This window comes from Ovis aries, chromosome 21 (assembly GCF_016772045.2).
Source record: "Ovis aries strain OAR_USU_Benz2616 breed Rambouillet chromosome 21, ARS-UI_Ramb_v3.0, whole genome shotgun sequence".
In the NCBI taxonomy this organism is placed as follows: domain Eukaryota; kingdom Metazoa; phylum Chordata; class Mammalia; order Artiodactyla; family Bovidae; genus Ovis; species Ovis aries.
Window position 1 is genome coordinate 43,669,305 of NC_056074.1, and position 19,936 is coordinate 43,689,240.

Genomic DNA, 19,936 nt, shown 5'->3' on the forward strand with positions numbered 1-19,936 from the left:
TTTCATCAGTGTTTTATAGTTTTCTATATATAGGTCTTTAGTTTTTTTAGGTAGATATATTCCTAAGTATTTTATTCTTTTCGTTGCAATGGTGAATGGAATTGTTTCCTTAATTTCTTTTTCTACTTTCTCATTATTCATGTATAGGAATGCAAGGGATTTCTGTGTGTTGATTTTATATCCTGCAACTTTACTGTATTCATTGATTAGCTCTAGTAATTTTCTGGTGGAGTCTTTAGGGTTTTCTATGTAGAGGATCATGTCATCTGCAAACAGCGAAAGTTTTACTTCTTCTTTTCCAATTTGGATTCCTTTTATTTCTTTTTCTGCTCTGATTGCTGTGGCCAAAACTTCCAGAACTATGTTGAATAGTAGCGGTGAAAGTGGGCACCCTTGTCTTGTTCCTGACTTTAGGGAAATGCTTTCAATTTTTCACCATTGAGGATAATGTTTGCTGTGGGTTTGTCATATATAGCTTTTATTATGTTGAGGTATGTTCCTTCTATTCCTGCTTTCTAGAGAGTTTTTATCATAAATGGATGTTGAATTTTGTCAAAGGCCTTCTCTGCATCTATTGAGATAATCATATGGTTTTTATTTTTCAATTTGTTAATGTGGTGAATTACATTGATTGATTTGCGGATATTGAAGAATCCTTGCATCCCTAGGATAAAGCCCACTTGGTCATGGTGCATGATCTTTTTAATGTGTTGTTGGATTCTGATTGCTAGAATTTTGTTGAGGATTTTTGCATCTATGTTCATCAGTGATATTGGCCTGTAGTTTTCTTTTTTTGTGACATCTTTGTCAGGTTTTGGTATTAGGGTGATGGTGGCCTCATAGAATGAGTTTGGAAGTTTACCTTCCTCTGCAATTTTCTGGAAGAGTTTGAGTAGGATAGGTGTTAGCTATTCTCGAAATTTTTGGTAGAATTCAGCTGTGAAGCCATCTGGACCTGGGCTTTTGTTAGCTGGAAGATTTCTGATCACAGTTTCAATTTCCGTGCTTGTGATGGGTCTGTTAAGATTTTCTATTTCTTCCTGGTTCAGTTTTGGAAAATTGTACTTTTCTAAGAATTTGTCTATTTCTTCCACGTTGTCCATTTTATTGGCATACAACTGCTGATAGTAGTCTCTTATGATCCTTTGTATTTCTGTGTTGTCTGTTGTGATCTCTCCATTTTCATTTCTAATTTTATTGATTTGATTTTTCTCTCTTTGCTTCTTGATGAGTCTGGCTAATGGTTTGTCAATTTTATTTATCCTTTCAAAGAACCAGCTTTTGGCTTTGTTAATTTTTGCTATGGTCTCTTTTGTTTCTTTTGCATTTATTTCTGTCCTAATTTTTAAGATTTCTTTCCTTCTACTAACTCTGGGGTTCTCCAATTCTTCCTTTTCTAGTTGCTTTAGTTGTAGAGTTAGGTTATTTATTTGGCTTTTTTCTTGTTTCTTGAGGTATGCCTGTATTGCTATGAACTTTCCTCTTAGCACTGCTTTTATAGTGTCCCACAGGTTTTGGGTTGTTGTGTTTTCATTTTCATTAGTTTCTATGCATATTTTGATTTCTTTTTTTATTTCTTCTGTGATTTGTTGGTTATCCAGAAGCACACGTATCTTTTTAAAAACTTCTTGACTTTGAAACAAACAGCAAACATAAAGACAGCAGTTTTGGCCACCAGAAAAGATCAAGCTGTACCAATAAGTGGCGAGGATTCTTCCCCCAGTTCCAACATGCACGCAGTGTTTCCCCAGCCCCACCCAGCACTTCTCTGACACCAGATAGGGGTCCTGCAACCTAACTCAGTGTGGACACTGCCTATCTGGGGGTAGTGCCAGACCCCGCAGGTTAGAGGCAAGACCCTCCCCCGACTCCAGCCATCATTTGCAAGTCCAGATGGTCACCTGCACTCTGACCCATTGGCTACTGTTCAGAGGTTCTAATGACTTTGGGTTCTATTAATTTGTAGAGTGGCTCACAGAACTCAGAGAAGCATGTTGCCTGCTAGATCACAGCTTTATTGTAAAAGGCAATAAACTCAGGAATAGCATATGGAAGGGGATGCACAAGACAGGGTGTGTGGGGGAGAGGCATGGAACTTCACGCTCTCAGAGCCTCGCTTTCCCCAAATCTGCGTGTGTTCACCAAGCCAGAAGCTGTCCAGACCCTGTTTGGGGGGGGGGCGGGTTTGGAGGATTCATCACGCAAGCACAATTGATTAAGTCACTGGCTGTTCGTGATTGCTTCAACCGGAAGCCCTTCTCGCTTTCCCAGACACGGTTCGGGGGAGGGACTGGAAGTCTCAGTCCTCTAACCATGTGGTTGCTTCCCCTGGCAACCAGTACCCCCACCCTCGCCTTGGGAAAGTCACCTCATTCACCTAACAAGAGACACCTTGACTGGGCTCCCCACTTAGGAAATTCCCAGAGTTTTAGGAGCTCTGTGCCAGGACCAGGGGACAAAGACCAAAAATGTATTTCTTATTATTAATACAAATCACAAGGTCACAGTGACCCCAAATCTCAGTGATAATTTGGTTCTATAGCCTTAAAAAGGTCTCAGCAGTTGATTGAACCTTTTTAAAAAAAAAAAAACTCTGGGCCACACCTCACAGCATGCGGGATCTTAGTTCCTCAACCAGGGATTGAGCCCACACTCCCTGCATTGGAAGGCAGAGTGTTAGCCACTGGACTACCGGGGAAGTCCCTGATTGGGCCCTTTTTAGATGAACATGTTATTGTGGCGTAAACTCAACAGTTCAAGGTTTCAAAGCAGCTGGAGCTGAGCGTGAACCATCTTCCTGTGGCATCTTCAGATCATAACCAACCTTTCCATGGCCCCTGCAACCCTGAGCTTCCCCCTGAGATGAGTCAGGCCCCAGGCAGCCTGTTGCCTTCACCTGCTCCAGACCAGAGTCTATTCAGGGGCCGCCGGGAGGAGGCAGCATGCAGGGTGTGCGCGGGTCCACGCCAGCGCGATTAGCGGAATGACGCCCAGGATGACTCATTCCCGGGTGTGCTCTGATTACAAGAAATGAGAGGGTTTGGGGAACAAGATAGCCTCGGAGAGAGCCCAGCCACGCAACCTTGCCCTGTGAAACAAAACTGGGGCTTATGCGTGCTTCCCCGGGGAGAAAGAAATCCATGGACTCCATCAGCTACTCAAACAATGACCCCCAAAATATGAAGAGTCTTAAAGTGGGATTTCTCAGCCTTGGCGTTGCTGGCATTTGATATCTTGAAGCATTCCTAAATACAACCGAAAATGTCACCAGTATCCCCCAGGCCCCAACATGGAGGGCCAGCTGGACAGGCTGGACCAGGGGCAGGGATGAATGAAATGAAAGTCACTCAGTCATGTCCGACTCTTTGCAGCCCCATGGACTGTATAGTCCATGGAATTCTGCAGGCCAGAATACTGGAGAGGGTAGCCTTTCCCTTCTCCAGGGGATCTCCCCAACGCAGGGATCGAACCCCGGTCTCCCGCATTGCAGGCGGATTCTTTACCAGCCGAGCCACAGGGGGAGCCCAAGGGAAGCCCAGGAGCAGGGATGGGGGATGCAGGACAGTGATGCAAGAGGCATGGGGGCAGATGAGCAAGTACACCCACCCCCGTCCCGAGGTGTCTGCTGGCCTGGTCATCTGCAGTTGTGACCAGGCAGGGTGTGCAGAGGTGTGTGACCCTCTCTGCTCCCTCAGGGCCAGTGGGTGTGTGGCTGAGCCACTCTGGGGCAACATGGGCTTCGAGCCCCACACAGACGGGGCCTCTGTGAGCAGCGCAAGACTTTCTCCCGAGTCAGGAGGCTTATTGTTGAGAAGACATCCCGTGATGACAGGGGACGACTGGCCTGGCTGAGGGCGCAGTGGGGGGCTGGATCTTAGAGACGCAGAACATTGAGTGTCCCGGATGGGGCTTCTGATACCCACAACCACAGACTGCAGGGAGCTTAAAACAATACTAATTGATTCTCTCCCAGTTCTGGGGGCCAGAAGTCTAAAGGCAAGGTGTCAGCAGGACCGGAACACCCTCAGGCTCTGGGGGAGCATTGCTCCCAGCTTTTCCAGTTTCTGGGGCTCCAGGTGTTCCTGGGTTTGTGGCCACATCCCCCCAGCCTCAGCCTCCTGCTTGCTGGGGCTCCTCCTCTCTGTTTGTCTCTCCTCTTCTTATAAAGACACCCATCATTCTGCATAAGGCCCACCCAATCCACTGTAACCTTATCTAACTTGATTTCATCTGCAAAGATCCCCTTTCCGAATAAAGCCCCCCTCGCAAATATGGGGAGTTGGGATGTGAGTGTCTCTTTTGGAGGGCACCATTCATCCCACCTCAAAGCTGAGCCTTTACACACGAGCGGTTATCCCAGGAGTCAGGGGAGCTCATGCAGGACCCCTCGAGGTGCAGCCGTGGGTGGGGAGGCACCGCTTGTGGTTGGAGGGCTGAGCAGGGCAGCCAAGCTGCCTTGGTGCAGAGTCCTGGGGTGTGCACGGAAGCCCCTGAGGTCATCAGGATGCAGGCTCTGACTCAGCAGGTCTAGGTGGGCCCCACACTGTGCTTCTCACCCTGGTCCATGCTTGGAGGCGTGAGGAGTGTGCAGACCTGTTTCCCCAGGAGCCGTCAGAAACTTCCCCAAGGAAGGACCCTCCCCCTCCACTGTCCACGCAAGTCCCCAATACACTGTCCAGTGCCCCGGGGGTACCCCAGACAGAGACCCGCACACACACTGGGTGCCCCGGGCCAGGAACCCAGGGGAGGGGGGAGTGGCGGGACTGGAAGGAATGTGCCCATAACTTCGTGTATAGGACTCATGGAGGCTGAGCCTGGCCAACTGGCTGTGATCACAGGTGACCCACTTGACCCCCACCCTCCCCCAGGCACCATGGGCCCAGAGGAACTCAGCTTAAAAATTATTTCCCCAGCCACCCACAAGAGGGGCCCTGGTTGTCAAATCAGGATCTGATGCCTTGATCAAGAAGACAACCCCTGAAGTCAGTTTCACACATGAGGGTCCAGGACGGGTGTCATATCAGAGACACCAGGGGCAGCAGACAGGATGGAAATGGTGGGGAAAGGTCCCGGAGGCAGGTGGCCCAGGCCTGCCTTCTGCAGGAGCCCCTCTTCCACCCACCCCCCACTCCTCTGTCCCTCTGGTGGCGTTGGGGTCAGCGGCCAGGGTTCCCAGGAAATGGACAAGAGCTGCTTGTGGGCCAGCGTGTTTCCTTGTAACTGAAACCCATCAGCATTTTTTAAGTCCAGCCTCAAAGCCAGGGCATTATTTATGTCCAGTGGTCATGGCTGAGAAGGCCACACAGTAAAATCCCGACTGAGTACTGGGGGTGACCGAGGCCCGCACTGCCCTGATGTTGAACTTGACTCCAGCTTTGGCAGAATTGTTACGGCCACAGACCCGTGAACCCTACAGGGTCAGTTTGCTTTCAAGCTGCCGTTCAGGGCTCGCTGCTGCAACCCCGGACTGGCGGGCTGTAGTTTCTCCTCGTTCCTCCCCGGAGCTGATGTGGGCCGCGGCGGCATCTGTTTCCCGTCTTTGTGGATGTTGTTTTTTGAAGAGCAAGCGAGGAGCTGCCTGCAGGAGGATGGGAGCCACCTCCACACCAGACTCCAGGACGCACGGTCAGGCCATGGTGAGGGTACCTGAGCTCCCAGGGAGGCTCAGATCCCACCCAGACCCTCTGAGGCCATGCGTGCAGGTCTAGACCCAGCCCGGCCACTTCCTGGGGGCTGAGCAGCCTCAGGCAAGTAGTTTCCCCACTCAGGACCTCAGTTTTTCAATCTGTAGAATGGAGGTGATGGCACATCCTTCCTCCTGGGGGGGTGGGCAGGGTTGCCATGGACACGGGACAGGGGAGAGGGGCATGTTTCTTGCAGTTTCCAGCTGAGGCCTTGTGGGCATGAGCTGGTGTCCGAGACAGTTGGCTAAGTGTGGTGATGAGCATGGAGTCGGGCTGGGGAGTCTCTCCTCATGGCCTGGACATTGGGGTAGGGGTTCTCCACTTTGAGGCACCTGAAGTCTAATTTCAACAACTCCATAGGTAAGGGCAGTGGAGCAACAGATGTTCTCGGGGACTTGTCAGCCTGGACGCAAACCCCCATCCCCATGCCACCCTGTGTGGGCACCCTGCCCTGCCTTGTGGTTCAGGGGTCAGATCCCTTTACAGAGGGAATGAACTGAGGCTCTGAGAGGTGGGGCAAGGAGTTCAAGGCCACTAGGCCTGACAGGGGCAGAGCCAGCACTTGAACCTGGGTGCTGGGTCCTCATGTCACACTCTTTGCCCTGAACCACGATGACTGGACTATAGAGAGGGCTGAGCACCAAAGAATTGATGCTTTTGAACTGTGGTGCTGGAGAAGACTCTTGAGAGTCCCTTGGACTGCAAGGACATCAAACCAGTCAATCCTCTAGGAAATCAACCCTGAATATTCATTGGAAGGAACTGATGCTGAAGCTGAAACTCCAATACTTTGGCCACTGATGCCAAGAACTGACTCACTGGAAAAGAGCCTGATGCTGGAAAAGATTGAAGGCAGGAGGAGAAGGGGACAGCAGAGGATGAGATGGTTGGATGGCATCACTGACTTGAGCAAGCTCTAGGAGATGGTGAAGGACAGGGAAGCCTGGTGTTTCGCAGCCCATGGGGTCTCAGTCAGACATGACTTAGTGACTGAACAACAAAATGTGGTCTTCAGCCCCATCTCACTCCTACCTCTAGGCTAAGTGCCTATGCCATGAGCCTCTCCTACAGTGAGGTATCAGGGGCCATTGTCTAGTCCTAAAGCTGCTCATATCTCTATTCATAATTCCACCATTACACATTCATTTCTTTGGCTGTGAAGTTTTTATGTTTCTTGAGTCTTAAGTGCTGAGGCTTTTATACAGCCCACCTAGCTTCCTTTGGGCCTCTCTTGGTTTTGTGGAAGCGTACTTGTTTTCAAGTGAATTCTGGGCATGTTTTAAGAGTCTTGTCTTTAAAGTTCCCCAAGGACAGCTCTGCCCGGGTTCCAGGTAGTCTGTGCCCCTCTGGCTGAGGTTCTGAGGTCCTCCCATGTCTCTAGGCTGGCTGTGTGCCAGAGTCAGCTCTTTCTGGCTCATCGGGAATTCTGCCAGCCGGTGTTAACCCTTTGGTGCATGAATCAGGCCACGGCGGGAGTGTTTACACCATGGAAACTGGCAAATGACGCAGCTACAGATCAGGGTGGTTTTTCTTCCTGGAGAGCAGGGGGCTGGGCAGGGGGCTGCCTACAGTATCAGCACGCCCCTGCTCTGTGCCCTCTTGCGTCTCCCTTTCCTGAAGAGGTCAAGGGTCTTCAAACGTGTCTGTTGTATTTTCGCTTCTCGTTATGACACTTTTTTATTTCTGCAAGTTCTGTTTGGTTCTTTTCCAAGTTGGCTGTGTCATTTTCTTTAATAGTTTCCTGTCCTTTGCAGGACCTTTCTATCTTGAGGTTTATTTCTCTAAACGAGGTGAGCTTAGCTGATTTATTGGATTTATTATCCATCTAATCCTCTCAGAATCCCAAAGCTGAGGGGGTCACTTCTGCTGGTTTTCCTCCAGCTGTCTTGCATTCTGGTGGGCCTGGCACTCTTCCCCACTGGCCACCACCCTTCCGTAACCCGTGGGGCAGTTCCCAAGCCCGGGAAGAAGGTGCCCTTATCCAGAAAGCCTTGGCACTTGCATTCGCCACTCATCTGAGGACGTTATGGATAGGACCACCCTGAACCAAGGTCATGGGCTGACATGGCTGGACCCACTGGGGTCCCCACCTGCTCCTTCTCCTGCTCGGCACCAGCACCACCTTCCTTGTGATTCCCGCGTCTGGAGAAGGGAGGCCCCTTCTGGCTCAAATGAAAGTGTCGTCTCCTGGGAGTCCAGCTCCACGGGGAGGGAGGAGTCTTCTGTTAGACTCCCCATCTTGGGCAGTTACTCCTCTGGGTCTTCTTTTTTTCTTTTTAATTGTTTTCCATGAGAGTGTGAATCTGAGTAACCTACACACCCATCATCAGAACAGCTCTGTCAATGAATATGTATCTTTTATTCCTTCAGCAAGCCAGGCCTTGGGAGCCAGACCCTGTGCCAAGGCTGAGGGGTAAATCTGCCCCAGCCAGGCCTGCAGCCCCAGCTCCCTCGGAGACTGCGTCCTGGGTCCTGGCTCACTGGAGACAGTCAAGGGCACCACGTCCAGGATGGGCAGAAGGCATGCTGGTGCCGGCGCACCATGTGAGCACCCCCGAGTGGCCACAGCAGCTCCTCCTGGGCGGTACAGACATGGTCAGCAGGAGCCACAGCACAGAAATGCCTCTGTGCAGACCCTTACCCAGGGGCTGAGCTCTCTCCTGTCCCCTCTGGGAGCCGTCAAGGTGGAGGGCGGGCATGAGCAAGTCAGGGTCAGCCCCAGTGGCGGTCCCAGCCTGCCCCCTCGTCCATGAGTATTAAAGTGAAGCTGGGGATGCTGCCAGAGGTCAGGGAAGGACCACAGGAGAATCCTCGGCCAGCACACAGTAGGAGCTCAGCAAGGACTGTCTCCCTAGCTCTCCTGCATCACTCAGCAAACATCATCAAGCTGGACTCCCGTGAGACAACAAGCTCAGGTGACACAGAAAGGGCCCCTGTCTTCCCACCCAGGGAACTATAAGGAAGGTGGTCCTGGTGCCGATCAGGAGAAGGAGGGGATGAGGCCCACCCTGTGCCAGACCCTCTCCCTCCTGGGAGGCACGTCAGTCAGCTAAGCAGACAGACCCAGCCTGGAACCAGCCTTCCAGCTCACACCCACGTGGGACCCCGGTGCCAACAGGAAGAGCAGGCAGGCACCAGGGCTGCCAAGAATGCACCCGGTCATTAGGGACTGACTAGGCATCACGTGCCTTGAACACATTCGAGGAAAACACGACCCCTCCCGCAGAGCAGCCCTGGCATCAGAGGCCCTCCGGGTGGTGGTGTTATCCTTGGAGCTGAGGAAGCCAGGGGCATGGAGAGGGGCAAGCTGACCAGGCCCCAGTGGTGGTCAGACATCCGGCCGAGGCCTCCCGCCGGGGCTCCGGGGCTTCCTGGCTTGCGGTGCTCGGGAGTTGTCCTGTGTGTCCCTGCCATGCACACATGCTCCCCACAGCTCCTGCTGGACCGTGAGCTGGGGAGGGGTGCACACACAGGATGCCAGGGAGGCACCCCCACCACCCCCGGGCCTGAGCACTCAGCACCCCCTAATTCCCTGATGGCAGTGACGGGGCCCTCTGGGGTGGGCAACAGCTACAGGGTCAGGGTGGGCTGGGGAGGTGTGCTGCCTGGGAGCCCTGGCATCTGGGGGCATCTAAGGACCCCATGCTCGGCCTCCCTGAGGCCAACCTTCCAGCAACCTTGGAGCCCCCCCCTTCAGCAGAGATGGGTGACCGTGACATCCACGTGGAGGCTCAGGCAGCCGTGGGGACGAACAGGGGCCCTTGGCATCCTCGACCACCAGGAATCCCCCCTACCAGGGATATTTTTCCTTGTTCTGATTCCCTTCTTCCTTCTAAAAGGGAAGTGCCAGGAGCGACTGGGGTGAGGTCTCCATATCTGTGAGTTGAGCCGGGAACAGAGGTTTAACCCTGTCCAGTCTGTGCTGGGCGAGCCTCCCCCCTCCCCTCCCCCACTTGGACGGCACAGTCCCGGTCACTTTTCTAGGCCTTCTTGGCTCTTTAGCAACTTTAAGGTATGATATTTGTTTTCTTATTGTATTTCTTGTCTTCGTCCAGCATTTGGTGGCAGTCCATTGCAAGGGCCCTGACCCCATCCCCTCCCTGAGCCCCTTGGCCCTGCCCATGCCCACACCAAGGCCCCCAGAGTTGTGTGGCCCCCAGACTCCCCACCAGAGGAGCCTGTCTGGACAGAAGCCACTGCTCTGGGCCATCCGGCTGGGAGAGGGGACCGATGTCTCACGGTTTCTTCCCGCCGGAGCAGACTGCTGTCAGGCCGGGCACCAAGGTTTAAAACATCCCATATGTGTCCTTGTCCAATGAGTCCCACGACTTCCCGATCCTGCCAGATGTTTTTCTCGGAGGGACCCTGTCACTCACGTAAACAGCAGAGCGTGTTTTCCCAGGGATGCCGGCCCGGGCACTGCTTCTTGACCACCGTCAAGAGAAATCTCCACGGACTCAGAGGAATATATTTTGGGTCTTTGCGTGCGGCTGAGCAGAGCGCACAGAAATAAACCTGGGCCGTAACAAGAAAGTCGGGGTTGGCCGTATGGGGCCACCCGCAGATATACCACAGCGCCCCCTGTGGTCAGCCCCAAGCCCGGGAAACCCCAGGCTGGAGGCATTGCTGCCTCTTGGGTCTCGGTGCCCCAGGGCTTCCTAGGGTAGGGGAAGCGGCTTCCAGCTTCTTGGCAAAGAGAGTCTGTGCAGGGGTGGTCTTAGCGGCCTCAAGGTCGTGGAGAGGCGGAATGGCCCCAGCCACGGGGCTGGGCAGGGGTCCTGAGAGCACCAAGAACTCCCCTCAGCTGTGAAGCAAGTCACGTATGGCAAAGATTTGCAGAGGAGCAAAAGGTGGCCTCAGAGAGGCTGAGTCACTCGCCAAAGACAACACAGCGGCAGACCAGACTCCGACCCAGGTCGCTTAAACCACGGCTCCCTCCTATGCCCATCTGACCTGCCCCTTGAGGGCAGCAGGAAGATCTGGGCTCCTCTGGCCTGAGCCCTCGGGCCTGCCTCCCCTAGTCCGTGCTGGGATGTGTCCATTCCCAAACCCAGGCGCTGTGTCCCCCAGCCCTGGGCCGTCATGTCAGGTCTAGGCTCCCTGCCGGCAAGCCCCACGCCCACCACCATGCCTCCGAGCCCTGCCCATCTGGTCCCTGTGCCCGAGTGTCCTGATCCTACCTGTCTTCTTGAGGCAGCCTCAGGACTGAGCTCCTGGAGCCCTGCTCCTTCAAAGCTCCCTGCACCACGCCCACTGAGGCTCTTCCCTGTGGCTTCATGACCAGCACGGTGGGCTGCGTGGTGGCCCCAAAGCTGCCCATCGTCCTGTAGCCTGCAAAGGTGCCCTTAGTCCGATGACAGTTCTCAGCAAATGGAAGCAAGTTACTGACCGCTGCACCAGACCACCCAGGACGCATGTGGACCCTAAGTCCAATGACAGGTGTCCTTGGAAGAGAAGAGGGGGTGATCTGAGGCACAGAACCACCCAGGGGAGACGGTTTGTGCCGATGGATGCAGAGGTCGGGGTGATGTGGCCACAAGCCCAGGGAGGCCTGGGGTCCCCCGGGGGCTGAACCAGGCCAGAGGGACCCTCCCCTGGAGCCTCTGGAGGGAGCTCAGCCCTGCCCACACCATGATCACAGGTTTCTGACTCCAGAACTGGGGGAGAATTAATTTGTGTTAAAGCTGTCCAGTCTGTGGCCAGTGGCTGCAGCTGCCCTTGGACACTGAACTTGCCGGTTCCAAGGTGAGAACAGTGGCAGGACCCGCTGCCCCCTCCCCTCCCCACACACACACACAACCTTGTCATGAGGTTAAACGAGTTAATACGCACAGATGCCTGAATCAGGGACTGACACTTGGATCTCAGCCCCCTTCACCTCCTCCTCCTCGTCATCATCACTGTCATTGTGAGGGGCCCTCATCCGCTTGTTCAGTGGACACGCAGTGCTCCTGCAAGGCCCCGATGTGGGCAGCGAGGCCAGCGAGCTGGGAGGCTCCGCACAGGACTCACCCTGCCTGCTGGGGCCACATGGACAAGGCCTGTGCAGTGACACGGAGGCCCCAGGAGAGGCTGGATCCTCTGGTCATGGGAGGCATGGGGGCCTCAGCATCAGAGGTGGAGGGGAGAGCCGGGTTCATCCAGGGGGGTATAGCCTTTCACTCAAAGTGCGGGAAGAACCCCACATGGCACCCAGTGTCTGGGAGGCTCCCCTTGCCCTGGCGGGCTGCAAGCACAGCCACAGATGACCAGGAGTCTGCATTTCAGGGGCCGAGGCAGGTGCTGAGTGAATGTGTTTGGCCCACTGAGGATTTTTTCTTATAAACCATCCTAAGTGACTTTGGGTCCGTTGCTTTTTGCCAAAAACCTACAGTGATCCCAAGAACTTTGTACACTCCAAGGGTGGTAACTGGACATGGAGCCCAGCACAGACCCAAGTCAGTCCTGCCCTGAGTCCCACAGGCCGGCCACCCCATCCGCCTCTCGTGGACAGGCTTTCTTCTGCCAGGATCCCCAGAATGGTGGAAAGGCAAGTGTGGCCTCCAGCTGGGGGGCCCAGCGTGGGCTCTAAGTCCCTGGGGGTCCCCTTGGGAAGTCTGGTGGACCATAGTCCCCACTGCCATCGGGCAGCTCTGTCCGGGGGAATGTCGTGTTTCTTTGCTTTTTGTTATGACGCAGCAGCCCAGTTATCTGGGGACAATTGGGGAGTCTGCTGGTGTTACATGCGCCTGCCTTAGATGGGGAAACGGTATTGCTACATTGATGCTGTTCATTGATGCTGGGAATCTGCTAAACACAAATGGCAAGGGCAACAGAGAAAAACAGGAAAAGAAAAATGGGGAGTTGCTGGGTTGCTTCAGGTCTCACCTGTGATTAAGCGTCTGTACAGCCTGCATGTGAACTCAGGTTCCCACACCCACCAGCTACAAGGTTCCAGGCCCTGATTTTAGACCCCCAGCCTCACTAAGGAGTCACTGACAGATACAGTTTGTGTGTATTTCAAGCCTACATTGTGATGACTTGATGCCCGTAGACATCATGGACTGATTGCCCAACACATCGCCTCACACAGTTGACTCTGAGTGTGTGTGTGTGTGTGTGTGCGTGTGTGTGTGTACACGCATGTGTGTGGTGAGGATGCTTTGGTCTCTCAACACCTCTCAAGTACACAATACCATATTATTAATTACGGTCACCCCGCTGTTCATTAGGTCCTCAGAACTTCATCTTACAACTGAAAGTTGGTCCCTCTCACCTACATCTCCCCATCCCCCTGACCCAGCGCCTGGCAACCACCACTCTACTCCGTGCATGTGAAATCGGCTTTTATTGATTCCACACATAAGTGATACCATACAATGCTTGTCGCTCTGACTAGTTTCACTGAGCAGACTATCCTCCAGGTCTGTGTTGTCACAAACGGCGGGACTGCCTTCTTTATACGGCTGAATAATACCCCACACCTTCCTGATCTGCCATCCACTGAACGACACTTAGACGTCTCTGTATCTTGGCTGTCCTGAGTAAGGCTGCAGAGAAGGTGGGAGTGCGCTTGTCTCTCCGAGATCCTGATGTCATTGTCTTGGGCTGGCTACCCGGAAGTGAGATGGCTGGGTCAGATGGTGGCTCTCGTTTTAATTTTCTGAGGAACCTAGGTCATGACTTCATCTCTCCAAACCTCAGTGTCCCCATCCATGAAGGGAGCAGTGGTCCTGCCTTCCCCATCGAGCTCGTTGTATTACCGAGCCCAAGCTCGTTCTGCTCGCCACAGGACAGGCCAATAAATGGGGAGATGAGTTGTTGGAACAAGGAATAACGACTTTAACCAGAAAGCTAGTAAACCGAGAACGGCAGACTAGCGTCTCAAAAAACCATCTTCCCTCGGTCCAAATTCGGGCTCAGTTTATATATAAGAGGGAGGGAGCGGGCCCACTATGGCACTGACCAATGGCTGAGCAAGATCACTAATGATCGCCGGCTTGGGGGCGGGGCTTATCGTGGCACTGACCAATGGCTGAGCAGGACCGCTAACGGTTGCTGGTCGACAGTTGCTCATTAATGGCCGCTTGCTAGGGGCGGGGCTTACCATGGCACTGACCAATGGCTGAGCAGGACCGCTAACGGTCGCTGGCTGACCGTTGCTCACTAACGGTCACTTGCTTGGGGAAAGGGCCCGTTGTGGTGCCAGCCAGTGGCTGAGAGGGGCCGCGATAGCTCGAGCCTCCCTTGCTGCCCCTGCACCCGGCCAGAAAGGTGTGACACCAGAAAGCTTCCAGATCTGAGGAAGTGCCAGCCGCTCCAGCAAGGTCGTCCGCCGGCTCTCGGCAGAGAGGCCCACAGGCAGCGGAGAGCGCGGTGGCCACCCTGATACTGGGATCGCTTGGTGGGCTCAGCCTGCCGCCGGCGCCCCCGGTCAGCCCGTACACCGATGAGATGGCCCTAGAGCGGGGCCCCCGCCCTCCCGCCTGCTCGCACAGTGGGTGGACGGCAGGAGCGGCCGTCCTGGTGGGCTAGGGGCGGAGAAGTACAGGCAGAGCGGCCCATGCCTCAGTGGAGTGCGGCCCGGCGCCAAGGAGGGCGGAGGGAACAGCCCATCACGCGTCAGGGTCGGGCTGGGCTGGGGTGGCAGGGAGAGGCGGCTATTACCACTGGAGTCGGTCCTCAAAGTTCTTATCATAGCTTGTGTGGTTCCTGGCCCAATGGCACTCAGTGACCCTCTGCTGCCTGATCCTGTCATTCAGACGCACTGGACCAGAGGGGAGTGACCGTCCAAGTTCGCAGCAGCTTAGGGTGATGGACTTGCACAGAGGCCGGTCTCGAGCCCACTCACATTAGGATAAAGGCAGTGCAGACCCAGGGGAGCTGGCAGACGGGGTGGGGGGGTGGTCGGGTCCGGCCAGAGGTGTGTCCTGACCCACAGAGGTGCCTGGAGGGGACTGTCTTCACTGTCAGCTCCTCAGCCCTGCTTGGGGACCCCGGGGACACTGAATACACCCCCTCAGTCGAAGGGCCTGGAGTCTTGGATGTGAAAGGTCTTTCGTGGCTCAGACTGTTTTGGGGGCCCTCAGCTTCCCCCCGAGTACCTCCCAGGTGTTGTGGGGTCAGGACCTCCCTCCAGGCACGGTGCCCCACCCCCCGTTCATCACTCCTGTGGGATGCCAGGGGCCCACCCAACCACCAGCTTTCTTGTGCCGTCTGCAGGGGATTCTAAGGGTGCCAGGGAGCATCGTCGGAGGAGCCCAGAGTTGATGAGCAGAAGGAGCCCCACCTGCTGCCATCTTGTAAACTGTAGTTGCCCTGAAGGTAAAAATGGTTTTCAGCCCCAAACATCCACCCACGCTGACTGAGGCCCTCTCCCCTCTTTCTAGACAAAAATTCACGGGGTTGGATTTGTAAAAATCCATGCACCCTGGAATGTGCTGTGCCGAGAAGCCGAGTTTTTGAAGCTGAAGATGCCGACAAAGAAGGTCAGTGATGATGCTTCTGCTTCCAGGGGGTCCCCGGATCTGCGTGTCAGGGAAGCCGGCAGGAGAATGACATCGAGAGGGTCTGGGTTGTTAGGAAAAAGCCCAAGGGAGCTTCAGCTGCCCCCACCCCAGGAGGGCAGGAGGGTTCCAGGGTCCCCCGGGAGGGCAGAGGTTACAGTCTGGGCCCCACAGAGATGGCATAGGGGCCCGGGAACTTCTCACAGACACAAACACAGGGAAACTCCCTGCTCCACCGTTCCTATGCTCAGGATTTCAGCTGGTTCATCAGACTCGTTTCATGTGGTTATGCTTTCTGGCTTGCTGGGCTTTTCTTCTTGATCTCCGACAGCTTCAAGCTGGGAGCCCCGTATGTCCCAGGAGCTCAGGGAGGCCTCAGGGTTTACTTGTGAGCAGAGAGGGAAACTGTTCTCAGGAATGTCAGCTCCCAGCTTCTCAAATCCACTAGCATCCTTTGGATTGCCTCTTTTTAAACAAATGCAAAGTTGGGGGAAGTTCCCTGGAATGTACTAGAATTGCCCTTTTGGCTGGGATCTCCCGAAACTTTGAGCTTTCAGAAAACCCCAGGCGTAGAGGAGGCATCCTGGCCCATCCCCACCCCCTGTTCCCAGGCCAGCCAGCTCCAGGGGCGGGGTGGAAGGGCGGGAGGGGCTGCCTCCCCGACCAGCTCAGAAGAGATGCCCAGGGTCAGGGCTCAACAGATGACATACCCCCCTGCCCTGCCTGGTCCACAGCTGTATCACATCAGCGAGACTCGTGGCCTCCTCAAGAAGATCAACTCTGTGCTCCAGAAGATCACAGACCCCATCCAGCCTAAGGTGGCGGAGCACAGACCCCAGACCACCAAGAGGCTCTCCTACCCCTTCTCCCGGGAGAAGCAGCACCTGTAAGTGGGGGCCCCACCTGCCCACCCCTTCCTGGGGAGGGTGGGGCCTGCTGTGTGGTGACACTACCCCACACTGGACTTGCCTAATGATACAGTCTGCAGGACCAACCAGAATTCTGCATCCCTCCCCCACCCAAAGGAGTGGCCACTTCAGCTCCTGGAGCATATTCCCATAAGAGCTTGTGGTTCTTGAGCACAGAAGGGGCCCTGGAAATGACCTCCGAGGTCACTATGAACTGAGGAATTAAGGAGACAAAAATCTCTTCTTCTGCTGGGTGACACTTAGGAAAACTAGCACAGGTCCAAGTGAGTGCAAGCCTGGGCCCCCTCCCTGCCTGACTCCATCCCTCTCAGGATGTGTTCTGAGGAACTGGGCAAGGTTGACTGTAGCCCCTAAAGTCTGCCGAGCTCTGGGAGCTGAGAATTGGAAAGCAGCCCACTAGCCGGAGTTCTGGGGCCCAGGTCTTGCAGCTAGCAAGGGGGGCGAGGGCCTGGCAGGGCTGCACCTCTTCTGGAACCTTCCCTCCTCCCCCACTCCTGACGGGCAGTGGGGCGTAGCTACCTGGGTCAGTGGCAGCTGCACAGCCTCACTGGGCAGAGCTGGAGCATGGGCGGGAGTGGGAATAGAAAGTTTGGAGTCTGGGAATCCTGTGGGGTTAGGATGACAAAGCTGTGGGGAGTGGGAGGCCCCTGGACACCCCTCGTCCCATGGGACCCACAGAACTGGGCCTCGGCTCAGAACTGGAGCTTCTGCTCTAGCCCGGGCATTAGTCATAGGGCAAGGGCCACATGCTTCATCGCTGTTTCCCAGTCCTGCTGGGGATCAGACATGAGAGAGAGGAAGTGCCCTAGCCCAGCTTCCCCCTCCAGCTCCAGGCCCCAGGCCTCCAGGCATGAGAGGGAGACACCCGCCTTCCACCGCGCATAGGGCCCCGGCCTCCCTCGGCTATGCCCCCGCTGCCTCCCTCGACACCCCGTCCTGCAGGCCTGGCTCTCCTCCAGGCTCTGGGCCACCCCCACCCCGAGTAGCCCTCCCCAGCTCAACCCTGACTGTCTTGGGGAGTGGGTGATACATTCCAGACATGTCCCTTTGCCCTCTAGCCCTAAGACATCTGTGTGTCCCAAGACCTTAGGACTGAAACCATTTGGGAATTACAGTGAGACTGTCTCAAATGTTAAAATATCCAAGAGTATGGTTGCCCTGGTGTCACTGAAGCAGAAGTGAAATTGCCCCCTGAGGGTGTCCTCGGAAAGAAAAAGGGTCCTTGAAGAGGGGGGTCTGTCCACATTTGCTGCTAGGATCACCTCCTCCACCCACACCATGACCCCGTGTGAGTCCAGTGGGTGAGGATGAGACAGATTCTTCCAAACATCCAGGGTTGGGTCACACCCAGCAGGCGGACTGAGCTTTGCCAATTTCACGGTCACCATTCACAGGGGTAGTGTGACCCCTTAGGGCCTTGGAAACCAGGAGAGCTAACTCCAATGAGCTGTGTCTCTTTTTTCTCCCCAATATTTCAACAGATTTGATCTGTCTGACAAGGATTCCTTTTTCGACAGCAAAACTCGGAGCACGATAGTAAGTATCACTCACTCATGGGAATCCACAGCTCCTCAGCAAGGTGGCCCCCGGGAAATGGGATGATAATTTCATTTCAGCTAAATTCCCCTGGGTGGGGGTACTCTAATTGTCTGTGATGGAAATAATGAGAATAATAAAACCAGCTGGCTGTGAGGAGCCCAGGGGAAAAACGGGTGGATCTGCGGGAAGGAGGCAGAGGGACTCCAGACCCCACAGGTTATTTCAGAATGTTCCCGTGTGTTCGCGGCTCCCCGCACACCTCTCCTACCTCCTTTCCACTGCCCTTATGGAATCTGTACGTTTCTCTCTGCCTGGAGGGTTCTGAGCAGGCCGGCCAGGTGGGACTGATGGTGTGGTGCAGACAAAGGCTGAGGGTTGGGGCTAGATTTCCAGGGCTTTGCCAGACGAGCAAACTGTGATTTGAAATCTGGCTAGGCCACTCTGCCCTACTCCAGGTATTGGTTTAATGTTTATCCAGCAGCCACCAACTTGTCCACCAGCCATGCTGGGCTGTGCCCAGCTCGGAACCCAACTTCTATCTAAACAAGGATTAACCTGGCGGCCAAGCCGCTGCTTTTCTCTCTTCCCAACCCGGCGAGAAGAGGGGCAGGGCAGAGAGCAGGCAGCCACTTGACCTTGAGCAGACAGCTGCCCCTCACAGCTGTATGTCGAGGCTGGCAGGCACCAGGCACGGGACAGGCACCATGCATGCTGCCCTGGCATGGGGAGCTCGGGCCAATGCCTGGACAGACAGACCCAGGTCCCATCCACTCAGTGTCCCCTCCCAGCCTGGCGGCTTCCGTGGCGGCCTCCTGCTGAAAGGGCTGCCTTGTGCCCCCACCGAGGGTGACCTGGATGCAGGGCCTACTGTTATTATTGATTGTGTTATTGGTGAAATTCAACCTTATTATAATAAACAAGGAGGAATTCATTTATGCAAAAATGCCAGCGGCCGGTGTAGTTTGGGGTTGATATGTTTCCAAGAGAGGTAACTTCCTCTTGGCCACTGACTGCTTTAGAGAACTGGACCCAGTTGAACCTGAATGGTTTCATTTTTTTTCTTTGTCATTTTGGGATGAGGGAGGATAGGAATGGCCAGTGGGGAGACCTGGGAACCTGCCATTTCCAGATGTATGTGTGCCCCGGTTTTATATTACCGGGAATCACCAGGATGCTCCTGCAAGGGTAGGGTGTAAATTTGTAAATTCATTCCTGTTGTCAGGAGGTGGCCCGAGGTTGGGGGGCATATGTGAATGAAGGCTCTGGGCCCCATCTTGTTTAGGATCTGCTTTATAATTGAATTCCAACATGATCCCCAAGTCACAGAAAGCTATTCTGCCAGAGCCAGTAGGGGTTAGCTGAATCATCCTTGACTCTGATTACCTCTGGGGTGGGGGTCACTGTCTCCCGGAGACCTTGAAGGCCAGTTTGTGAACCACCGATGCGCCAGAGAAACTCTTTGGTGACTCAGAACTCTGCCCGTGGTTAGTTCAATCCTGTGGTCTCAGAGACCCATCGTCATTCTAGACAAGGCTATGACAGTCCTTCCTGTCTCCTTCCCTGTGCTCCTGGCACTGGGGCAGCCCAATGTGCAGGTGGGTAGGAGCCAGGATCATCAGGGAACCATGGGGAAGGGCCAGAGTTGCTGGTTTTGGGACTTGAATCTCCAGCCTGTAGGCACTAGGGAGCCATAGATGGTTGCACAGCAAGGTCCTAAAAAAATCACCACCAGTGGCCAGACATGGAAGAGGGTGGATATGGGGTCATAGTGGTGATGGTGAACCAGGGCTGTAACTGCATGTGGAAGGGAAGAGGTGATTATGGTAGAAGCAGCAAGGTCAGGATGAGGCCACCGAGGAGATTCAGAAAGTGCCGGGGAGGGAGCCAGCTCACTGGGTGATTCATTCATTCACTCATCAGTCAGTTGCTGAGCACCTGGTGTCTTCCCGAGACAAGCGGGAAGGGAGAGGCAACATTGATACTTGGCAAGTGTGGAGGGATCCAGGACGAGAGAGCCGATTTAGGGAACTCTCTGGCAATCCAGTGGTTAGTATGCCACACTTTCACTGCTGGGGCCAGGGTTCAGTCCCTGGTTGGGGAACTGAGATCCTACAAGCTACGAGGTACAGCCGAAAAGAAAGGGGAAGAGAGAGCAAAATTAGAAGGTGGAGCAGTGGGACCATGGCTCCTCGGTTGCCTGTTAGTTAAGGTGGCCCTGCAGGCACTTAGCTCTTGGGGGACAAGCGTTTCTGGTGAAAGGAATGGCCAGGGTGAAGACCCTGGGGTCCCAGGAGAGCGC

At 54.6% G+C, this 19,936-nt stretch overlaps 1 protein-coding gene across 12 annotated transcripts in view; it reads left to right on the forward strand.

Moving 5' to 3' along the window:
• The window catches only part of ANO1 (anoctamin 1), a 192,726-nt gene that overhangs the window by 103,789 nt on the left and 69,001 nt on the right, over positions 1-19,936 (forward strand). For all 12 annotated transcript variants that reach the window (XM_042238202.1, XM_060404121.1, XM_027959873.3 and 9 more), the window contains exons 4-6: positions 15,053-15,151; positions 15,904-16,055; positions 17,580-17,634. In XM_042238202.1, the coding sequence (XP_042094136.1) occupies positions 15,053-15,151; positions 15,904-16,055; positions 17,580-17,634 (306 nt within the window). The remainder of the gene's footprint in view (positions 1-15,052; positions 15,152-15,903; positions 16,056-17,579; positions 17,635-19,936) is intronic.